The following is a 21,841-nucleotide window of genomic DNA, read 5'->3' as shown; positions in this document are numbered from 1 at the left end:
CTCACCAAAGGACAGGTAGAGCAGTGTAGTCGAGACAGGCGCTGCCTTGCTGGGCATGGTGGCACATCCTTTACTCCCAGCACTTGGGAGGCAGAGGCAGGTGGGTCTATATAAGGAAGTCCAGGTCAGCCAGGGGTACATGGTGATCACCTGTCTCTAAAAACAAACAAACAAAAAAACACTGCCTGAGAGGGGCAACAGTCAAAGGTCAGAGGAGAATCAAGAGGTTTGGCATGTAAGAGGGACAAAGTAAGGACAGAGATGGTTAAAGAAGAGAAGGTTGTGCTGGGCGGCGGTGGTGCAGGCCTTTAATCCCAGCACTCGGGAGGCAGAGGAAGGCAGATCTCTGTGAGTTCGAGGCAAGTCTGGTCTACAGAGCGAGATCCAGGACAAGCACCAAAACTACACAGAGAAACCCTGTCGCAAAACCAAAAAAAAAATATGAAGAAGAGGAGGAGAAGGTTGCTGCTGATGTGTCCACTAGCAGTAGATGAAGTCAGAGATAACCTGTTAGGTGTGGTCCTAAGGTATGGAACATTCCTTGTGAGTTTGAGAGGGAGCAGGCCCAGTCATCTAGGATGGAGGAGGGACCAGGAGATAAGATAGTAGGCATCAGCTTTGACGGGAAATCCCTAACTGCAGATCTCTCCTGCTAATTTATTTTTTTTCCTGCCACTCATGGTACCCTTAGAGCAGACTTTGACATCCCAGTCTCTGCTCAGGAGATTAAGCTACTAGGATCTAGAGTTCCAAGCCAGAACACTTCACACCACTCATCTCCATACTCATTGAACATTCTCAACTCCAGAACCTAAGGGGGCTCTTCAGGGATGAGGTGCCCACAGCATGAGTTTCATGCTGTCTTCTATCCTTTCCCTAAAGGAGAAAGCTTAGAGCTTCGTGGGGAAAACAAATACCCCACACTAATACAGAATGAACTCAGGGCCTAAGAGCTCCCATGCTGATAACAAAAAGGCAGCTGGGTAAAAAGAACCCTCAGCTAAAGAGGTTAAGAGGGCCTGGTTGCTGCCTGACCTCAAAGCCAGGAGACTGCTAGTCCTTTATCACCTCCCAGCTTCTGTATGAGGACCATAGCAAGAAACTAACTGTATGAAAGCCTCAGGACAGCTAGGATGGGTCCTTGGGTCTGTGTCGGGGCACTTTGTCCACTGATCTCGTAGTAGAAGCCTTTACCTACTAATCTAACGTATGTAACTGGCACTGTTCAGTGTTCTATTTCCTTTTCTGTGACGCTTATGGGAGGAGCCTGATGAAAATCAAATCCACTCTGTTTTTATGTTGTGTTTTCTCCCTTCAACTATTTGGAAATTCAGACCTTTGTCAACAGAATGAGGCCGTGCTATTGACACTGCTTTGGAAAAGATTGCACCACACACCTCTGAGCTCTATCCAGTGACCAGCAATCCCAACAACTCCATTGTCACAGAACCAGAGCCGTGTCCCTGTCAGTTTGGGAAGTAGATGAGCACAGCACATAGCTAGTAACTTGCTGAGCCTGCATCCCATCTGGACCTACCTGATCACAAAGGTCACTCCTTTCCCCTGGCACCTCGTGTATTTGTTACTGTGCTTACAGTGAGGCAGAAATGAGAGGAGTCATTTACTTTGGCTCACAATTTGGAGAGAGAGTAGGCAGAAGGGAGCTTTCAGCCACAGGTAGAAAGCTGAGTCAGACCAGATCTGGAGGTGTGCTTTAGCCCTCAAAGACCCACTGCAATAGCCTCCGCCTCATAAAGGTTCCTCAGCCTTCCCAAACATCACCACTAAGTGGGGACTAAGTGTTGAAACGTCCGAGCCTGTAGGTGACAGTTTACGTTGAAAGCCGAGCATTGTTAATGATTGTTCTGGGGACAGAGATGTTTAGTTCGGAGACTCTGTCAGCATTAGTGTCTGTTTCTGCCTGCCCTAGGGAAGCTTCCTGCAGGGTCTGCCTGCTCAGATGTACACATGGCTCTGTGTGCTGTGAACCTCGCCGAGTGTGCTGAGGAGAAAATCCCACCAAGCACACTTATTGAGATCCACCTGACAGCTGCCATGGGACTCAAGACCCAGTGTGGAGGCAAACTGGGCTTCTTGGCTGTGAGTACCCTTCGATTCCTGTATTAGTTACTTTCCCCATCACTGTGGTAAAGTACTGGGACAGCTTAAAGAAAAAAGGACTTATTTTGGAAAGGGTATGGTCCATCATGGCAGGGAGGAAGAATCAGAGATAAACCAGAAGCAAGGCCAGCCTACAACCCTCCAAGTATCTATACTTTTAAATCCTCTATATCTCTGATCTGCTAAGTAGGCCCCATGTCCAAAAGTTCCACAATTTCTAAAACAATGCCACCGGCTGGGGACCAAGTATTCAGAGAGCCTGTGGGCAGTATTTCATTCAAACTGTAGTGTTTCCACTGAGCACCTTCCCAGCCTGGAGCTACAAGGCAACATGTGCCCCACCACTTAGGGGTTGGTTTTCCCTTGCTCTCCACAAATACGTAGAGCAGTGAAGAGAATAGAACAAGATGTCCCCCTAGCTGGGGTTCTCAGGCGTAAAGCCTTATTGGGGACATTCTGGTGCATGGAAGTAAAAGTGTCAGTTTGTAGACGTGGACAGCTGTATGTGGGATTCATGTCTGACTTCACTCTTAGAATCTTGTTACATTTCTGATCTCTTTAATTCACCCAAAAGCTGTTTTGGGGGTACCTTGTATTGGTCTCAGTACTATAGATCCAGAAATAAAAGCCAAGAGCTCTCTGCAAAGAGCTCAGGTCAGATGCAAGGTGGGAACTGAAGTTAGGAGGCACGTCCTACTCGTTTGGCAAGGTGCCAGCATTGGTTCTTCACAGCTGGCTGGTTCCCAGTTCTTGTTATCAGCTAGTTCACAGCATCTGCTGACCTCAGGCTTTCTCTTACTCTAGCAGAGATAGGCACATTGTACTCAGTGCCCCACACATTAGATATGTTGAAAATCGAGTTATCTTATCTCAGCTTGTTGCCAGTTGCTAATGGAGGTGATATGCTGAGAACAGACCAAGAACATGCTGTGTGGTAACACTGATCCATTGCCTCAAGTGGCTCATTGCAGTCTACGGGACAGAGAACTCAAGAAAACTCTCCACTCTGTCTTTATGACCATAAATGAAATAGCCATTGGTTGATTTCTTCAGCAAATTCTGCCTAACTCCTGTTCTGGACCAGGCACTCCCAGAGGGGACATAGAAGCATAAGATGTGTCGGGAGACCCCAGAGGGTTCAGGAAACAGAAAAACATGTGGATAGAGCTGACACGGGATCATCTTGTCACCCTGAAGCCCCACTTAGCTTCAGTGCTATTGCTGACATACAGCTACTTTGATAAAGGACTCGGCCTGTTGGAGTTAAGCACACGTGGCAGCTGAGGATCAGAAAAAACAGCTCCATTCTAACTGTCTCTAAAAGCGGGGGCTGGGCCACACCTTGTTGACCCATCTGCTTGGGAGGTTGAAGCAGGAGGATCACTTGTGCCTAGAAGTCCAAGGCTAGTCTGGGCAACTTAGCCAACCTTATCTGGCACTGCTGAGGGATGTTTGGAGCACCTCCTGTACTTGCTGTTACAGCCTGCTACAGACAGGAGATGTTTTTATATTGTCACCCACCTCTGTGAGCTTCCTCATACTAAATCTCTAGTGACAGTGCTTCTGGAGCAAAGGGTATAAACACCTGAAACCTCGACAATGTGGCCCAATTTGCATAGTCAATAAGGTGGGGGAGGAGAGTGATGGGAGGCCAGCATGACCAGCTCTTTCTGTTCACTCCCTTGTGGAGCAGCTGAATTAAGAGATGCAGACAATAGACACTTTGATTTTGGAGAGTTCGATTTATTTAGCAAATGAGCCGGGTATTGGGAGCAAACAGAGGGCTCACCCCTGAAAATAGTTTAGACCAGAAGCTCCCAAACTCTCTGTGTGTGGCACTGTCTAACGGATGTTTTTATAGTACTGAAAGAAACACCTTCGAGTTGGTCAGTCAGTACTGGCAGTTTGGTTTTGTTTGTTCAGTTGTTAGGAGTTCCAGTATCCTAAAAAGTATTTATGTCTTCACAGCTTTGTGGGGAAAAAAAATAATAGGTCAATTGAAAGAAGAGATGATGTCTTTATTGTTTTAGATTTTTGAGACAAACTTTTAAGATTTATTTTTATTTTATGTGTCTGGGTGTTTTGTCTGCATGTATCTGTGCACTATGTCCATGCTTGTGAGCCACCATGTGGGTTATTTGAAAGAACATCTGGTGCTCTTAACTACTGAATCCTCTCTCCAGTCCCTTGCCTCGGCTTCTCTTTTCCTTTTGACACAGGGTCTCTACCTACCCCCTGGCTGTCCTGGAACTCACAGAAATCTGACTGCCTCTGCCTCCTGAGTGCTGGGATAAAGGTATGAGCTACCACACTCGGCTTGCCTCCACTTTTTAAGTATGACTATTACAGACATGTACCACCACACCTTAGAATTAGATTAGGCACATTGCATTCCCCATTCCCTGTTCCATGCTGATTTTCACATGCTAATTGCTGTTTAAAACAAGACAAAACAAACAAAACCAATAGCTTCCTAAAACTCATCTTTACAAAACATGTGGTGTCATTTAAAAGAAGGTAGTATAGCTTGGCTTTTCCAATGCCAAGCACCTTGATCTAGTATTTTACATAGTGTCCACATGATGTTGAATGTTCGTATTTTAATCAAAAACTTCAGATATCACTTGGCTCCCTGAGAACTCAATGTGGCACTTAAGGTACTTGGCACACAATTTGTGAATGGTAATGGTGGGGACTGGAGTTGGGCCTGGTCCAGGAGTGCTAGATAGCTCTCAAGATCTGAGCAATGCTGGGGCTCCTGCCTAGCTTCTCATGTCAGGCAATTAGCAGATGAATTACAGGAGAGAGGCCTCTATGCTGCAGCTCAGGAGTGGTCTGGTGTCTATAAAATTTAGAGGGAAAGTATTTTTTTTTAATTAGGAACAGTATAATTGGGCTTATAAAGCCAAGAAAATTAAAAGAACAATAAAAATTATTTTTCCTTATAGAAGCCAAGTTGTACTGTTTATCCAGGATTTCTGTTTCTTATTAGTTCAAACTACTAAACTCAGGTCTCCCCGCAACCTCCCATGGAGATTTCTTATTAGCTTATGCTTCTTAAAAATTCAGGCAGTTCAGAACTGCCTGTCACTCCAGCTCGGGGAACTCCAACACCCTCTTCTGGACTCTATGGGTACTACACTCACGTGCAGAACACAAAATCTTTAAAAATTCTTAATGTCAGGCCAGGCATGATGGTACATGCCTTTAATCCCAGAACTCAGGAGTCAGGGGCAGATGAATCTCTGTGAGTTCAAGTCCAGCTACAGCTACAAAGTGAGATTCTGTTAAAAAAAAAAAATTTCTTAATGTCTACAGCATGATTTCAATGTTTGTTTGTTTGTTTTTCTTTTTAATTCAGCTTAAAATTTTATTTTAACTTAATAGTTTCCTGATGGCTTCTGTAGACTTTTCTTGCCATCTGACCTGACAGACTCTGTGCTTCTCTGTTGTCCCTTGGGACAACCACCTTACCTTGCTGATTAACCCTATGGCCTGGAGAGAGTTGCTCAGTGTTTAGAAGGTTCTGGGATGTAAGAGGCATCATGTGTGTGTAATCTCACACGCACAGGCACACACACACAGCCTCTGTTGTCCACAGTTGTAGTTATAGTTGAAGGTCATAGCAGGTCATGGAATTCTACTCTGTTTGCTTTCACAATACCGTGTTGTCAGTGCTGGACAGTGACTAAGACACTGGGTCACTGTCCCTTTGATTTAAGTGAAATGCTCTCCTGGTCCCATAAGCTGCCATGAAAATGCCAGTAAGTATTGGTAGAGCAGTTCAGCCAGGCAGCTGTCCACACCATGTTCCCCTGCAGAGTCTCCCCATTGCATCCTTGAGTGGATGTGCTTTGGCTGTGCTATTTCTGACTCTGGCATTCAAGTTTTCTGAAGCTGTTACATTAACTGATTGCTGCTTAAAGTCTATTAAAGGTCAGAACCATCAGACTACCAGACCATGAGATAGATGCCCTCATTGTGCCTAAGCTAGAAGGGGGAAGTTCCCAGACCAGCAGCCCCTGCGATGGATGCCCTAAGCTCCATGTATGCTTCTTCCCCCTCCACCTCTGCTCAGCTCCCTATTCAGATTGAGTAGTTTTATAGATTGAAATCATGAGTTTTAGAGTAGAGATTATAATAGAACTAGAGGCTGGGGTGGGGTGGGGGGTGGGGAAGGATTTCCAAAAACAACCAACAGCATTGTCCTTGTGTGTGTTTTACGCTGGGGCCCTAGATGTTGTTCCGGCTAGGGCACTGGTGGTTTGAATTCCAGGAAGATGCTTTCAACATCTGTTTTTGAGACAAGGTCACTATGTCCTAGAACTCACTCTGTAGACCAGGCTGGTCTCAAATCTTACAGAGATCCACCTGCCTCTGCCTCCCAGGTATTGGGATTTAAGAAAGGCATGTAACACCACACTTGATTCAACATCCCTTTCTTATGGAACTAGCCTAGATTTCTATCAATAGATACTGGTAGGGTAATGAAAATGTGTGTGTGTGTGTGTGTGTGTGTGTGTGTGTGTGTGTGTGTGTGTGTGTGTCTGTCTGTCTGTCTGTCTGTGTCTGTGTTTGTGTGGTGGAATTATTTAGCTGTCTATGAAGGAAAACTACATCATGAAATTTGTAGGAAAATGGATAGATCCATCCATTTTTCTACAAATTTTTATATTGAGCAAAAATTATTATATCAAGCAAAGTAATACAGCCTCAGAAAGGTAAATCCCACATTCTTGGTCATATCCTAGTTGGGGTGGGGGCAGGGCATGAAACTAGAAAAGAGACTGTGGAAGCGGTGGAGAGGAAAGCATGAAAGCACTAAAACAAGTGGAGACAGAAAGGCCACCGGAAGTGTACGGGTGTGGGGGTGGGAGAGGGAAAATGGAGGAGAAGCAACACTTGTTTTGTTTTGTTTTGTTTTTCGAGACAGGGTTTCTCTGTATAACAGCCCTGGCTGTCCTGGAACTCTCTCTGTAGACCAGGCTGGCCTCACAGAGATCTGCCTGCCTCTGCTTCCCGCTGTGCTGGGATTAAAGGCTGAGAATCAACACATTTTGTTTGAAAATGCCAAAAAGAAACCTAATCCTTTGTATGTTAATTTTAAAAGGCTGGAGAGACAGCTCAAGGGTAAGAGTACTTGCTGTTCTTGCAGAGGACCAAGTCTGGTTCCCAGCACCCACACCCGGTGCCTCACAACCACCTAGAGCCAGTTTCAGGAGCTAGAGCACCTCTTCTGGTCTCAAGGGCACACACGTGGTGCACATATACATAGGAAAACGTTTATGTCGTTTACACTCAGTACCATTTTAGGTTTGCCTAGGGGAAGAGAAGTCCATTTCTGGTCTTTCCTCTCAGGTTGGGGCTCATGCAAGGAAGGCATGAGACTTCCTGAAGAGGCTTCCTTTCAGGGTCACACATGGACACACAAATGTACCATGGTCCTGGGCAAGCCTCCTGCTGCCTGGTGTGGTACCTAAAGCTGCCTCTGGGTGTGCACAAACTCGTCACACTCAGGTAAGAGCTGAAAAAATTAGTCAAACAAGACAGTTTGCCTAAAAATACTCCAGAGATTGTGCAGTTTACATTACTTGAGACATCCCAGGATTGAGGGGGCTGCTTGGCGAGGCACCCTCGGTGTCACAGATAAAGTTAGGGACTTCTGAGGCCCTTCCTAAGTGAATACCTGTTGTCTACTAGCAGGTGAAAGAGAAGTAGACTCTGGAAGGCCTAGACAGGCTTAGCAGGACAGGGTGGAGAAGGAAAGTGCATCGTGTGCCCTGGCCCTGCTCCTAATGCCAGCTTCCCCAGATCATAGCAACTTTGCTACTTTCTCTAGTTTCTGTGGTGGGATCACTTCTAGGGGTTCATGCAGGGCCTGTCCTCTGTTGATCCACCTTTCCCCAGCAGTTAGGTTCTTCCTGATGACTAGGCAATAGCTACAACCAGCTTTCTGCTACCTTGGCATCACTCCTGGTCCTTTTCTTTTACAGAGCTACTTCCTTAATCGTGCCCAGAGTCTGTGTGGCCCAGAGCACAGCACTGTCCCTGACTCCCTGCGCTGGCTCTGCCACCCCTTGGGCCAGAAGTTTTTCATGGAGCGAAGCTGGTCAGTCAAGTCAGCAGCCAAGGAGAGCCTGTACTGTGCCCAGAGGAACCCAGGTGAGGGTGCTGTCTCTACTGCTCAGAGCTGGTGACAGGCTAGGTACAAGGGAGACAGGAGACCCGGGTGTCTCCACCTTAGTATCTTTTTTAACGATTGGGTCTCATAAAGATGAAGTAACTTTCTTGAGGTCAAGCCCAGTCAGAGCCTGTCTGTAACTTAGCTCAGTTCACAGCTCTGCTGTGTAGGGGGCAGTCATTGCCTGTGGTCACTACATCACAGGGCCTTATACCCGTGGTAAGTTGTGATTAAGCACCAGCTGTATTCTTAGCCCCTGTTCTGGACACTCAGGAGATATAAAAGGTGCGGGGCTTGCTGTTCCCTGGCCTCTGGGCCTTCTGGTCCCATTGGGAAAGCAGACAGACATGTATGGAGCAGTTAGGGAACAATAGGCGGCAGGCACTCATCAGTGCTCAGAATGGTGACAGGGACAGGGCTCCAGGCATCAGAAGGCCAGGCAGGCTTTCTGTCCCTGGCATTTGATAGTGATTGGAGTTGACTGGCCCAGTCCTAGCGTGCAGAGGCTGGCAGGGTAGACTCATACAGGGAACACTTGAGTAGTTCTTCTATGGCTTCTCTGCTGAGTGGAGAGTCTGAGACAAGGAATCATACCCCCTGAGTACAGAATGGATATCAAACGGGTTTTTTTTTGGGGGGGGGGAGGGGAATCTTGCTTTTTTAATAACTGTTGTGAAGTATAAGGATGATGTTTGACACCAAAAATTGAAGAATAAAAGAATGAAAGGAAAAGTAACCTCAAGTCTTTTGACAGCCTCGTCACAGGGTAGACCCCAGAGACCTGCACTCCCCAGGCTGTTTTGTCACAGAGAAAGTGTCCAGAAACATCCCTCTTTCTCTCAGCTGTATCAGGGCCAGAATGGAAAGGGCTGGTGATGCTGTACAGGCCCGCCAGTGAAGGGCCTTGTCAGCCATTACAAGCTTTGCAGGCCCTTATCCAGTCAGCTTAGTCACAGCACGGCTGACCACGGGTTCTACGCTAGAGAGAAATCGGGTTCTTTATAGTCAAGAGTGCTGCAGTGCCCACTGCTGTCCTTTCCAGCCTCTCTGTACTGGGGTAGGGTATAGAGATGCACCTGCATGGACACACACACCCTAGGGGGCCAGTTCAGAACCACACAAAGGCTTGCACTACCTTGAGGCAGTTTTACAGGGTAATTCTGTTCCTTCCTTCTTTCTTCCTTTTAGACATCTATTTATTTTGTGTGTGTGTTTAGTAGGGGCACATGCCATAGCATGCACGAGGTCAAAGGACAGTTTGTAGGAGCCAATTCTCTCCTGCTGTGTGGGTTACAGGGTTGAACTCAGGTCATCACCCTTGGTGGTGTATTCCTTTGCCAACTGAGCCATCTCACCAGCCCCTGAAGGGTAATTCTGGGTTTGGTTGAGAAAGATTTGATCCCTGTTACAGGCACAGCTGTTTCTAAGGCTCTTTCCATGCCTTTTTCACCATAAAAAGGTCTCTGGTTTATTTGGGTTTTTGGTTTTGGTTTTGGTTTTTTCCCTTACTGTACAAAGACTTCACAGATGTAAACATGTATTCTCTTGCTGAGTACACCCCCAAGTCCAAAGGTGCTCACGAGTAAGACCCATTTAACCCTTCTTCCTCTTCAGCTGACCCCATTGCCCAAGTCCACCAGGCTTTCTGCAAAAACCTACTGGAAAGAGCTGTGGAGTCCTTGGTGAAACCTCAGGCCAAGAAGAAGGCAGGCGACCAGGAAGATGAGAGCTGGTAAAGTCCCAGTCCCCTCGGGCAGCACTCCTAGACCAGTCAGCCAGGAAATGGAATTTGGGGTTATTTCTCAAAAGCAGAGCTCTGATTTAGACCCCACGGTGTCTGTCCTTTTTTTCACCTTTTACATCCCTTCACCAACTGGGGCGGTTGTCAGAGCAGGTTAGAAATTGGATGAATTCGCTTTGCTTTTGGGGACAGAGAGCAGTGAACTGTTGAGAGAGACAGGAGTGAGGTATAGAGAGCTCACCGGGCAGCCCCATCAGGCCCAGAGTGCTTGGAAACCCAGCTCTGCAGTGAGTGTGCTGTTTTTAAGTTCTTACATAGTTACCCAACATGAGCTTTCCTTCACAGATTAAGACCCGATGAACTGAGAAGTGTCAGCTCACTCACATAAGTCCTGGTCCTGAACAGAGTGCTCCTGAGGAACGAGGGAGAGGCAGTTCCACCTAGGCAGTAGCAAATGTCTGGAAAACTGTGGCATTAGAATCTAGTCTGGGGAAGAGGGGTCAAGGTTGTCTACTGAGGGAAGAAGAGACAGATCCTGCCCTCAGGATAGACTTCCTAGTAGAGGGAGGAATATCAGTGCTCTCCTAGAGATGCCTGACAAAGCTTGGCCTATCAAGCATGTATATGGTATGCGTGGGCAGAACTTGGTGAGCTTGGGATTGTGGGGGAAAGGAACCACAAAGGGCTGTTCAGTCTTAGTACTGGATCTCTAAGCAGCCAAGCTTAGAGATGTAAGTATGTACGTGAGTGTGTAAGACAATACATTAGTATGTTCTTTCTGTATGTTATACACATGGGACCCTTTCTTTTCTTTTTAGTGAATTTTCCAGCGCCCTAGAGTATTTGAAATTACTTCATTCTTTTGTGGACTCTGTGGGATTTGTGACCCCACCATTCTCTAGCAGTTCTGTGCTCAAGTCAGCCCTTGGTGAGTATCTGTGGGTGGCTCCACAGTCCAGAGAATTTACTCTGTCCAGCCCACTACCCCTCCAGTGTGGATCCAGAATGAGTTAGGAGCATGTCTCAAAGGGTTCGTATCTGTGTCCTCCAGGCTGCCCAGCCCACAGAGGGCCTGGGCAGGATTCTTTGAGCAGAAAATAATGGAGCAGTGAGTGGTGGAGTACCCCACTGAGGCCCTGGCTAGGTAGTCCATATCAGGACCCTTTCCAGATGCACAGGATGGCACCAGAGTCTGAGTACCTGGAGCTGGTGGGTTTCCACCCTAAGCCCAGAAGGCCCTTGGAGCCGGGTGCTAACACTCCCAGCCGGCAAGGCTCCATCTATGCCTCTGTACCACCCAGCTCACCACTGCCTCAGGTGTAGTCTCCTCTGCTGACTACAGAGCTGAGATTGTATTTGCTTCTCCCTCTAAACTGCCATCAGAACGACAGCACATCAGCTGCCACTTCTCAGCTTCTAAAGCACCTTGGGGTATGGGTTGCCAAGCTACCCTTGCCCGCTCTTCCTAGGGAGAGAAGGAGCCTAGAAAATCAACTGTGGTAGCGTGGTCTCCACTGACGTCAGTGTTTAGAAGATAGTGTTCTTCCTCCTTCTCTGTCACTGGCTGTCTCTCACTGGTTTTGTGAAATCTCTGGTAACAGAGTTTGACAGTTGAGAAACCTGAGGCTCAGAGAAGGAAAACTGTAACAATGAAAGCATAAAATGAGTGTGCTGCTACATCTCTTTGAAGAGACCTGTCCCTGTGCCTGTTAGAGCCTTACCTTACATTTACACCTAAGAACAAGCTGAGCCAGGGGTGCCGGCGCATGCATTTAATCCCAGCACTCAGGAGGCAGAGGCGGGCAGAGCTCTGTGATTTTTGAGGCCACCCTGGTCTACAGAGTGAGTTTCAAGACAGCCAAAGCTATGTTCAGAGGCCTTGTCTCAGACAGAACAGAAGAGAAGAATAACAAGCTGGTTGGGAATGGAGCGGTGGCTCAGCCCTCGCTGCTCTCCAGAGGACCCGAGTTTGGTTCTCCTCACCAATACTAGGCAGCTCACACCTACCTGTAACTTCAGCTCCCAGGAGATGCAGTGCCAGCCTCTGGACCCTCTGGGCACCTGCACTCAAATGCACACACCCACATGCACATAATTTAAAAAGAGAGTAAGTGTTTAAAAACAATCAAAACATGAGCATGGTGGCTCACATCTGTAACCCCAGCACTTGAGACACTGAAGCAGGAGGATTGCCACAAATTCAAAGTCAGCCACATACTGAGATCGTGTCTCAAAAAAGACCCAAAACAGGCCAGGCATGACAGCACGTGCCTTTAAATCCTAATACTTCAGAGGCAGAGGCAGACATATCTCTGAGTTTGAGGCTACTCTGGTCTACATAATGAGTCCCAGGATAGCCAGGGCTACAAAGAAAAACCCTGTCTCCGAAAATAAACAAAAATCTAACCTTAAAAAGAACATTTTTGTTAAACTTCTTTTCAAACTGGTTTCCTAATGTATCAAATATGGGATTAATAGGTTAATAGGCATGAACATGTTAAGGTTCTTGATACATGTTGTCAGATCATGTAGGCAGATAACCCCAAAGACCCTTTACCCATCACCACAACATAAAGATGACACATGCCATTAAGGCCACAGAGTTCCTCAGACTTGGTTCCAGTGGGTACTAATGGGTGCTTCCTGCGGCTGTTCCCATCCAGGTCCGGATATCATCTGTAGGTGGTGGACATCCGCAGTCACTATGGCCATCAGCTGGCTCCAGGGAGATGATGCAGCTGTGCGCTCTCATTTTACTGAAGTAGAACGGGTCCCCAAGGCCCTGGAAGTGACTGAGTGCGTAAGCTCCTCAACTGTTCATCTACTCCTCTCCAAGGGAATCTTATGTGAGGTAGCAGAAGGGAACAGGTCCACATAGCCATGTTGATCTGGGGTCAGAACTGTACAACAGATGGGAGCTGGAGGAGGGGCAAAGGAGCCACAGAGACATGATCTAGGTCGGCACAGCCCTCCCTCTGTGTGTGTTCTGCGTGGCTCTTCGGGCACCTTAGCAGCTATCCCTGATGCTTAGGCCGCCTCTTCCCTTCTGCTTCCGTGATGCCATGTGATACAGATGAAAAGAGCATCGCCCCTGGCAAATTCAGAAGCAGCAGTGGGATGTAGTTGTGGCCACTGCAGCGAAGTCCTGCAGCTTGTGTGGACTCGATTTCCCGTTTCTTACAGTTTCCACTCCCGTCAGCCCTGACTGCTCTGCGTGTGTGCATGTACATCTACTCAAATGTGTGCTTGTCATGCACATAGGGAAGTCAGAGGACAGCTTACAGAAATGTGTTCTTCCCCTCCACCTTATGGGTTCGGGGACCAAAAGGCCATCAGGCTTGGTGGCAAGCACCCTTACATGCTGAGCCATCTCTCCAGCCCTCAGCCTTTTTCTTATTACTAAAGTACCTATAGCATGAAGCATAACCAGAGACTTTGACATTCTTTTTGATACTGTGTCTTAACCTTGGAGGTGTCTAATGGTTGGTTAATGATAAACAACCCTACCTGCTGATACCCTGGCTGTTTTTGGTTAAATCTGGGTGTTTGTGGTAAAATTATAAAATGCTATAAGGCAAAAGGTCCACCTGGGGTCCTGTCTTGAAAGCCAAAACACATTTCTTGCCAAATAGAATTCTACCCAGAGCACAGAAGGGCTGCAGAGAGTGGGAGTGAGCAATTTGAGCTGTCCCAGTTTTGTTTAAGTGGCCCTATTTTTAAGTCTCCATCCAATAAATACCCAGCCCTGTACCCACCCTGCATAGCTCTCCCACCTGAGTGTGTCTGCCTTGACTCACCTAGAGACGCTGAGGCTCAACAGGTATGTTATCTAAAGTCACTTGGCCACTGAGCCGCAGAGCCACAGCAGACATCAACGATGCCTCATAGGCATCCCTCCTACCAGTGTTCTCGGCTCCTCTGCTCCTGAGAACGGATGAGTGGGAACCCTTGCCAACCCAACACCATTACTTCTCATTCTCTCCCCAGTCCAGAGACTTTAACACCAAATCTGGGTCTCTGGTCACCTCTAGCACCAAGTAAAGGAATACCGAACAGGTAAAGGCTTGACTTGGCTCAAAACCAGTGTTTCCTAACTGAAGCTGGCTACAGGATACCACTATGACATCAATTATAGTGACAGCAGATACTGCAGTGATAGAGGGTGTGACGAGCCCAATCTGAGGCTTATCCACCTGTTTGTAACCAAGCTAATATGCTCTTCCCTGCTTTCTCTTCCCGGTCACTGCTCTAGGAGTCCCTTGGTGAAGGCCGTCTTCTATGCCTGTAAAGCCATGCATGCCTCACTCTCTGGGAAAGGAGATGGCCAACAGAATTCCTTCTGTCATTGTGAGAGGGCCAGTGGTCACCTATGGAGCAGTCTCAATGTCAGTGGAGCTACTTCTGATCCTTCACTTAACCATGTGAGTGGGGACCTTAGCCCCTCAAGACAGACAGCACTGGGGTCTGGTCTGTGTGAATGCTCCCACCCCAAGTTTACCTAGCCTGTTGGATTGTCTAAGAGACACAGAAACCAGAATAGTAGTTCCCTTCCCCAGAATGGAGCCTACTGGGGCAGGCATACCTTTTAGTTCCTGGGGCAAATGTGTTTGCACCTTCTCCTCTCCTTGGCTCCCTTAATCCCAGATCCTGCTAGCCGGCAGCTTCCTATAAGCCACAAATGAACTGGCCAGGGCTCTGCATTTCTCCAGGTAGTCTGTGCTACCTCCTGAGACTCTACAGTCCCTCAGGCCTGTGTGGCCCGCTGCACACCTGGCGGGTTGCTGTGGTGCATTGTAGTTGCATTGCATGTTCTGGCCGTACCTGTGCAATGTTTCCACAGTGCATCACAGAGGCCTGCCCTGGCTTCCCACTGTACAGTGACCAACGGTCTCAACACTGGAGGGGACACTGGTTGGAGGGCACTGCTAAAGGCCGAATCATCCTGGGAGAATGAGGAGGATAGAATGTCACAGCGGGTCCCCTAGGAAATGTGTGGTGTAACTCCGGAGAGGAGGGAAAGTTAGAACTAGCTGCTCTCTGGGGTTTAGTCCCAAGTAGCTGGGCTAGATTTTCAAGGTAGTGGTTGTCAGCAGGCATAGGTGCTTTATCGAAATCAGGACAGCATGTCAACAACCCTACAAGGATAGCTGTTGTGTAGATCACAGGCTAGATGACAAGCCACTGTTGGACTTCCTTAGGTCTCCCAGTGTATATCTTCACGAGGAAACCATTGTCAGCCACATTGGAGGAACTAGAAAGTTTGTAGTGGCCATCCTTGGAGCTGTGGTTCCTAGGTAGCAGTTCAGGGTGGGAGAATAGGCCTGGGAGAGCGTGGTCAAAGAACAAGATCCAGGCCTGGCTACTTTCCCACACCCAAAGATGTTGTTCTGACACCTACAACTTAGAAATGCCAGCTTTGGTAGGAAGTTTCTCATCTGTGTTCCCCTGAGGCTGTCAGCAGCCAGAAGATGGTAGCCGAGGGTTAGGGACTTGTGCAGGCATGGGGCAGTACAGGTCTGGGCAGCACGGTACCCCAAGTCCAGTGCCTACAGGAAAGCAGAAACCGCCTAGGTGAGATGAGAAGTGGCCTTCAGGGAAATCTCGTGGTCCGTTTAGAGCTGCTCTCCTCTCACTGCTGCACATGGTACTGGTGGGCGTCGCCTTGTCAGCCCTTGCAGAGTCCACACGGCTCCTGCTGTGCATGCAGAGCGCTGTTTTGTAAATGCTCATGCAGCTGCGCTGCCAAGTCCATTTCATAGATGAGCAAAGTGAGGCTTAGGTTAAGTCGGTGTGGGAAATCTGTGCCCTGAGACCCACAAGGACTTTCTCCCAGCCCCTACTCCCTGTGCTGTGTCCCTTTTAGAGCTTTCATTTTCTTCCGTGGAGAACGATGAGAACAGGCCTCCTACCTCCTGGGGAAAGGATTAGGTCCCCCACAGCTGTCCTTTGAATGCCAGCCCCTGGGTTTTGTGCTTCAGGCCCTAGCGCTTCTGAGTGCTGGGCTGAGCGAAGGTCTGCAAGGTGCTGGGGTCCTTGCATTAGGCATAGGCCAATCACCTGTCTTCCTTTTGGTTTATCCCCTAGGTGGTCCAGCTGCTCACCTGTGACCTACTACTGTCCCTGAGGACAGCACTCTGGCAAAAGCAGGCAGGTGCCAGCCAGGGTCTGGGTGAGACCTACCATGCATCAGGCACTGAGCTGGCTGGCTTCCAGCGGGACCTGGGTAGCCTGCGCAGGCTGGCCCATAGCTTCCGCCCGGCATACCGCAAGGTGAGACCTAGCAGGCCAGTGGGATGTGCAGATTAGCATATGTGGGTCCTGGGCCCCAGGTCCCTTCGTAGGCATATATTGTGAAGGTGACGCTCTGAAGTCAACCACGTGACCTGTCAGGCACCTACTGGGACTCAACACTAAGCTGGGTGCCATGTGTTCCTTTGCATGTGCCCAGCCCAAAGCCATGTGTCACCAGTCAGGCACGCAAGAGCATTCAGAGGGCAGAGGAGCAGCTAAGGACCTCCCCAGTCCTGGCCACAAGGGAGCCTGACAGTCATAAGTAGTTGTCAGCCTTACCCTAGAGCCACACTCAAAGCAAAATTCACTGATTCTCTTTCTAAGGCACTTGGGGACTGGCTCTGCCACCTTCTCTCCACAGCACCCCAGCTCCGGCTCTCGGATCTGAGATCAGCCTCTGAGGACAGTTGCACAACTGCATTGATACTGGGCTCAAGTCATTTCTTCTGTTTATGCTGCCCGTTAGAATAATGCACTGGGCCTTTTGTTTTGTTTAGAGCAGAGTCACTATATTGCCTAGGCTGGCATTGAACTCCTGGCCTCAAGTAATCCTCCTGTCTCAGTCTGTCTTAGCACGTTGTATATGGAATTGCAAGCACATACCTCCAAGCTTAGATTGTATTAAACATTTCAAGTTGGGGGACAAGGGGGTGACTAGAACTTGCTATGTCAACCAGGCTAGCCTTGAACTCACTGAGATTCATCCAACTCTATCTCCCAAATGCTAGGATTAAATGGTGCACCACCATGCCCAGCTTAAAAACGTATTTAAATTTTTTATTTGACACATAATAATTAAACATTTATAGGTTTATATATAATACATATTTATTACAAGTTAATCTATACATAACATGTCCCAGGTCCAGCCAACCCACCTATAGCCCACATGTGACCAAAGAGCAATGAGTGGCTGAACACAAAATCATAAACTTAAGAGCCAGACATGGTGGCGCATGCATTTAATCCCAGTACTCAGGAGGCAAAGGCAGGTGAATCTCTAAGTTCAAGGCCAGCCTGGTCTACAGACGGAGTTCCAGAACAGCTGGGACTACACAGAGAAATGCTAAGAAAAGAAAAAAATCCTGAACTTAAAACGAGATTTCTTGTGTATGTGATCTTTTGCCAGTGGGGAGGGGAGTGAAGGGCTGGCTTTATTGCACAGTTCTTAGGCATGACCTTGTAGAAGACAGTGTTGTGTTGCAATGTCAAAGGGCCGAACAAGACTGTGAGTCCAGACTCCGTTCCTTTCTGAAGAAATAAGATACTGAACTTGATACCAACCTAGCCGTTCCCCCTCATCCCTCTCTCTCCTCCTTTGCCCTTTTGGCCTACTGGGACACAGCCTTCAAGGACAAGGCTTCATCCTAACTCGCCTTCAAACCCTAGAGGATACCGCAGGGCTTTGTTGCCACCAGGAAAAGCTCCCTCTGGCCTCTGGCTCATCTAGTATTGCTCCTGCCCAGCGGCTGGCCTGTGCTCTGTCCCCATTCCTACAGTTCATCTAGGTTTCTAGCTTGACTTGAGGACAAGGTAGGTTGCTCTCCAGGAGCGAGAAAGGCAGAGTGATGTGGAGAAGAGTGGGAGGCATCGGGTAGAAGAGGAGATTGCTTGCTTGAGACAGAGCCTCTAGAGACTGGCCAGAACCCGAGAGTTTGACTGAGGCCCCCTGTACCCGCCAGGTGTTCCTGCATGAAGCCACCGTGCGCCTGATGGCCGGGGCCAGCCCCACCCGTACACACCAACTGCTGGAGCACAGCCTACGGCGGCGTACCAGTCAGAACAGCAAGCACGGTGAGTCCAGCAGCTCCCTTACCACAGGCCTGGTGGAGCCTTGCACTCAGGGAGAAGGGAGGATGGAGCCCTGGCATCTGGCAGAGTGTGCTCTACACACCTACCTCTCTTGGCTGCTTAGTGGAGCTGACACTTGACGCAGTGGGCAGCAGGAATGGGGTTAGCTGAGTAGTCGTGATTGGGCTTAGGACATCGTCCAGTGCAGAAGCAGGGGAGGAGCTGCATGGGTTCACATATCTCAGCCCACACAGTGGCTGTATTTCAGTGACCCAGTGAATTTCATCAAGTTTGTTCAGAGGATCATGGGACCTCACCAATGGCTACACCGCCTCCAAGTCCCTCTTCTGTCCTGTGAGGAGGACTCAGGAGAGAGCAGAACATACCTCCTCACAGGATGAGGGGTGAGTTCAACAAATGAGGCCACACGAAGTCCTTGGGACTGTGCTTACATAAATCTCATTCCCACAGGAGAGGTAGACACCTGGCCCGGCCAACGAGAGCGAGCTACTGCCATCCTGCTGGCCTGCCGCCATCTTCCACTGTCTTTCCTGTCCTCCCCGGGCCAGCGGGCAGTGCTGCTGGCTGAAGCTGCCCGCACCCTGGAGAAGGTGGGGGACCGACGTTCCTGCCACGACTGCCAGCAGATGATTGTCAAGCTGGGTGGTGGCACTGCCATCGCTGCCTCCTGACCACGCGCGGGGCTTGGTCCACGGCTTTCCACCTGTGTCTCTGTCTCCCAGGATCTTCCCTCTGTCTCAGACTGTCTCCCCATCTGTTTTTCTCCCTCCTCCAAGAGCTGTGAGGATGAAGGCAAGACTGACTTTCTGAGCTGTCACCTGCCAAGGCTTTTGGATCATTTCAGGCCAGTAGCACCATGGGCAAAGCTCCTTAAGACTGCTGCAGTAAATGCCCATGGTCTGAGCCCAGGTGGGCTGAGAAGAAAGGTGGTCTGAGCAGGAATGGGGTGATCGCCTCACTTGAAAGCAACCTAGGGTGCTGCCGAGCCCCTTCCCCAGCCCTCTGGAGACTCTGAGTGCCCCTCTCTGCCTCTTTGGGGTTTTGTTATGGTTTTTTTTTTTTTTTTTATCATCAGGCTTTCTCTGGGAACTAGGTTTCTGTGCACCAGAGAGCATTTTGGACTTATCTGGCATGCCCTTTTTTATACAGATGTTTTTATATGTGTGTACTTGGGCCTGCCACGATACAGGGCAAAGTTGCTGTGGCATCTGGATTTCTCCCTGGGCCTGCATTCTCTCCCCTAGGCCTGCCTAAGCCTGGTCATTGTTTTCTCATCATTACAAGGGACAGCCAGGGAAGGAAGGGAGCCCAGCCCTGGGGAGGTGGGTGGGAGGCAGGGGCAGGTCTAGGGATGGATAAAATAATGTTGGCATTGTTTTTAATTTTTTAAAAAATAAATGGTATCTTATTTAATTGTCCTGTTCCTTCCCACTCTTCCACCCCCTGAGATGGCAGCCTGCGCTCAGGGTAGGCCCAAGGGGCTGGACAGGATGAAACCACCATTGGGTCTGGGATCCAGGGGTCTTCAGCATGATTTATTTTTCTTCCTTTCTACCCCAGCCTAAGTCCTACCTCCCATATAGCCTATTTTTATCCCTAATTCCTGTCTGTGAATAAGCCAGGGTGACAGACACTGGTCCCAAGCCCTCCCCAGCAGCAAGCCTCTTTGTTCAGGGTAGGCAGCGGGAATCAGGTTATCTTGCCTTGAGACGGGGGAGTCCTAGGAAGAAGAGTGGTCCTGCTTGGCTCAGGGCTTCCTGAGAGACTTGAGAGGAGCCCTCCCTCCTCGTGCTTCGTCAGGCTGGTTGAAGCAGAGAGTAGGTGGGGGCGGGCCCTTCCTATGCTTGGACCCCACCTTTCCTATCCTCTATCTCCCCAACTGTCACTGTAATTTATGGCCCCACCCATGGGGCAGCCCAGCCCTTGTGTCCTGTGTATATACTGTGCCTTTTCTCCTTGTTGAGGGGTGGGAGGGTGGTTTTTCACTGAACGGGATACACCTATGTCTTCCTTCATTCACCATGTGCTGGACATAGGGTTATTCAATAAACACAGATTGGTACCACCTAACACAAGGTGTGTGAGTCTGTAGTATGACCTCTGCGATGACTTAACCAAATGACTGCCCAACTTGGCCAGCAGTGAGCTAGGGACTAGGAGCAGCCAGGTGGCTGCAGTCCGATGGTCCTTCCTTGCCCACAGGAGTACCTGACAAGCTCTAGGGATGGGTGAGGGTCTGGGTAAAAGGGCTGTTATCCAGGTTCCAGCCCCTTGCCTGGCCATTCAGCTGGCTGCCTGGTAGCACGTCTTTGGAACTGAGATGTCAAGTCACTCCTCCATCAGGTGGGCCACTCCTTCGTTTCCACTTATTGGAGGCAGGTCCTAAGCAGCTCACCAGTTGATGGCCACATACAAGTACGGGTCGGTATTTCCCAGCAGTCACTTTGGTGAACTGCCCGTAGCCTCCACTTGCATGCTAATTCCTACTTTTGACCTCAGCACCACAAGCTTACTGCTCATTTAGAGCGGTGTGACATGTGTGAATTACCAGTGTTCAGTGAGTGCTTTGTGGAGCTGGTCAGAGGTGGGTGGTAAGACCACACGGAGTATTTGGGCCTTGGTAGAGGTAGAACGGAGGATTCATTCCATCTGAGAATGAGCCTGAGGCTGAACTGTTTGGTGTGTGGCCGCGTCTTGTTCATCTGTGTTCATCTGGCCGAGAAACAACCCTGGACCACGTCCTAAAGGGCATCTACAGCGGAGGAGTACCCTGCAGAGGTTAGAGCAGCCAGGAGGGGTACCCTGCAGAGGTTAGAGCAGCCAGGAGGGCCAACCAGCACATTGGCCTCCGCCTAGCCCCAGTGAACATACAAGGCTCTTGAGCAGAAGGGTCACGCTTCAAGACCTTCATCAGCATGGCAGGTGGCCTGAGTGACCCTGGGCAAGGTACTTAGGTCCCCAAACCTTAATTTCCTTATCTGCAGACAGCCCCATAGGTCTCTTAGGATTACAGATGGCAACAAATAGTACCAGTGTGCCAACCCTGGGGACAAACGAAGGGCATATACCTCACCTGGCTGTAGCTAGGGTATCCCCACACACACCAGAACCTGGAACTGAGGGACTTGGGGAAGATGCAAAGAGGCTATGACAGTGCCCTGGGCCTCAGCCAGGTACTGGGAGCTTCTGGCAGGAAGGGGGAGAGAGCTGGCAGTGCCAACCCCCTGCAGCGGGAGCACCCCAAGGGAGGGGCATCGCCAGGCTCGCATTCCAACATCTCCATCCCCCTAACCCCAGAGCAGCTCCTGGGAGGAGGCTAGGCTCCTCTATCCTGAGCACCAGATGTCCATGTGGCCTACACCCATTAGGGGGGTGGCCCTGGGCCAATCTGGCCAAGCAGCCTGCAAGCCAGGAGCCGGCCTGGGGCCAGACTGTGAGGATCAGCCAGGCTGAGCTAACTCAAACTGTTGAGTGAGAGATCAGCTGCGGGTGGGGAGGGGCCTAGCCTCTAGGAGAGCACATAGACCTCCCCACACACACACACAGGGGCCCAACAGACCCTCTGCCCTGAACCCAGGCCGTAAGATGACTGAGGCCTACCTGCTCTCTTCTATGGCTCCTTCTGCTCTGAGCAACGTTTGGCATTCAACCCAGCCACCCTCTCCGGCCACTTCTCTGGCTTGCACTACGGTCTT

At 49.3% G+C, this 21,841-nt stretch overlaps 1 protein-coding gene across 1 annotated transcript in view; it reads left to right on the top strand.

Moving 5' to 3' along the window:
* Srebf2 (sterol regulatory element binding transcription factor 2) overlaps positions 1-19,207 on the top strand; it is a 59,495-nt gene extending 40,288 nt beyond the window's left edge. The window contains exons 11-19 of the mRNA XM_059247976.1: positions 1,931-2,100; positions 8,115-8,283; positions 9,917-10,034; positions 10,862-10,971; positions 12,707-12,839; positions 14,296-14,464; positions 16,128-16,313; positions 18,017-18,128; positions 18,597-19,207. Of these exons, the coding sequence (XP_059103959.1) occupies positions 1,931-2,100; positions 8,115-8,283; positions 9,917-10,034; positions 10,862-10,971; positions 12,707-12,839; positions 14,296-14,464; positions 16,128-16,313; positions 18,017-18,128; positions 18,597-18,817 (1,388 nt within the window). The 3' untranslated portion in view covers positions 18,818-19,207. The remainder of the gene's footprint in view (positions 1-1,930; positions 2,101-8,114; positions 8,284-9,916; positions 10,035-10,861; positions 10,972-12,706; positions 12,840-14,295; positions 14,465-16,127; positions 16,314-18,016; positions 18,129-18,596) is intronic.
* Positions 19,208-21,841: the final 2,634 nt, after the last annotated feature.

Source organism: Peromyscus eremicus, chromosome 20 (genome assembly GCF_949786415.1).
Source record: "Peromyscus eremicus chromosome 20, PerEre_H2_v1, whole genome shotgun sequence".
In the NCBI taxonomy this organism is placed as follows: domain Eukaryota; kingdom Metazoa; phylum Chordata; class Mammalia; order Rodentia; family Cricetidae; genus Peromyscus; species Peromyscus eremicus.
The sequence above is the reverse complement of the archived record's forward strand: the minus strand, read 5'-3'. Positions and strand labels throughout refer to the sequence as shown.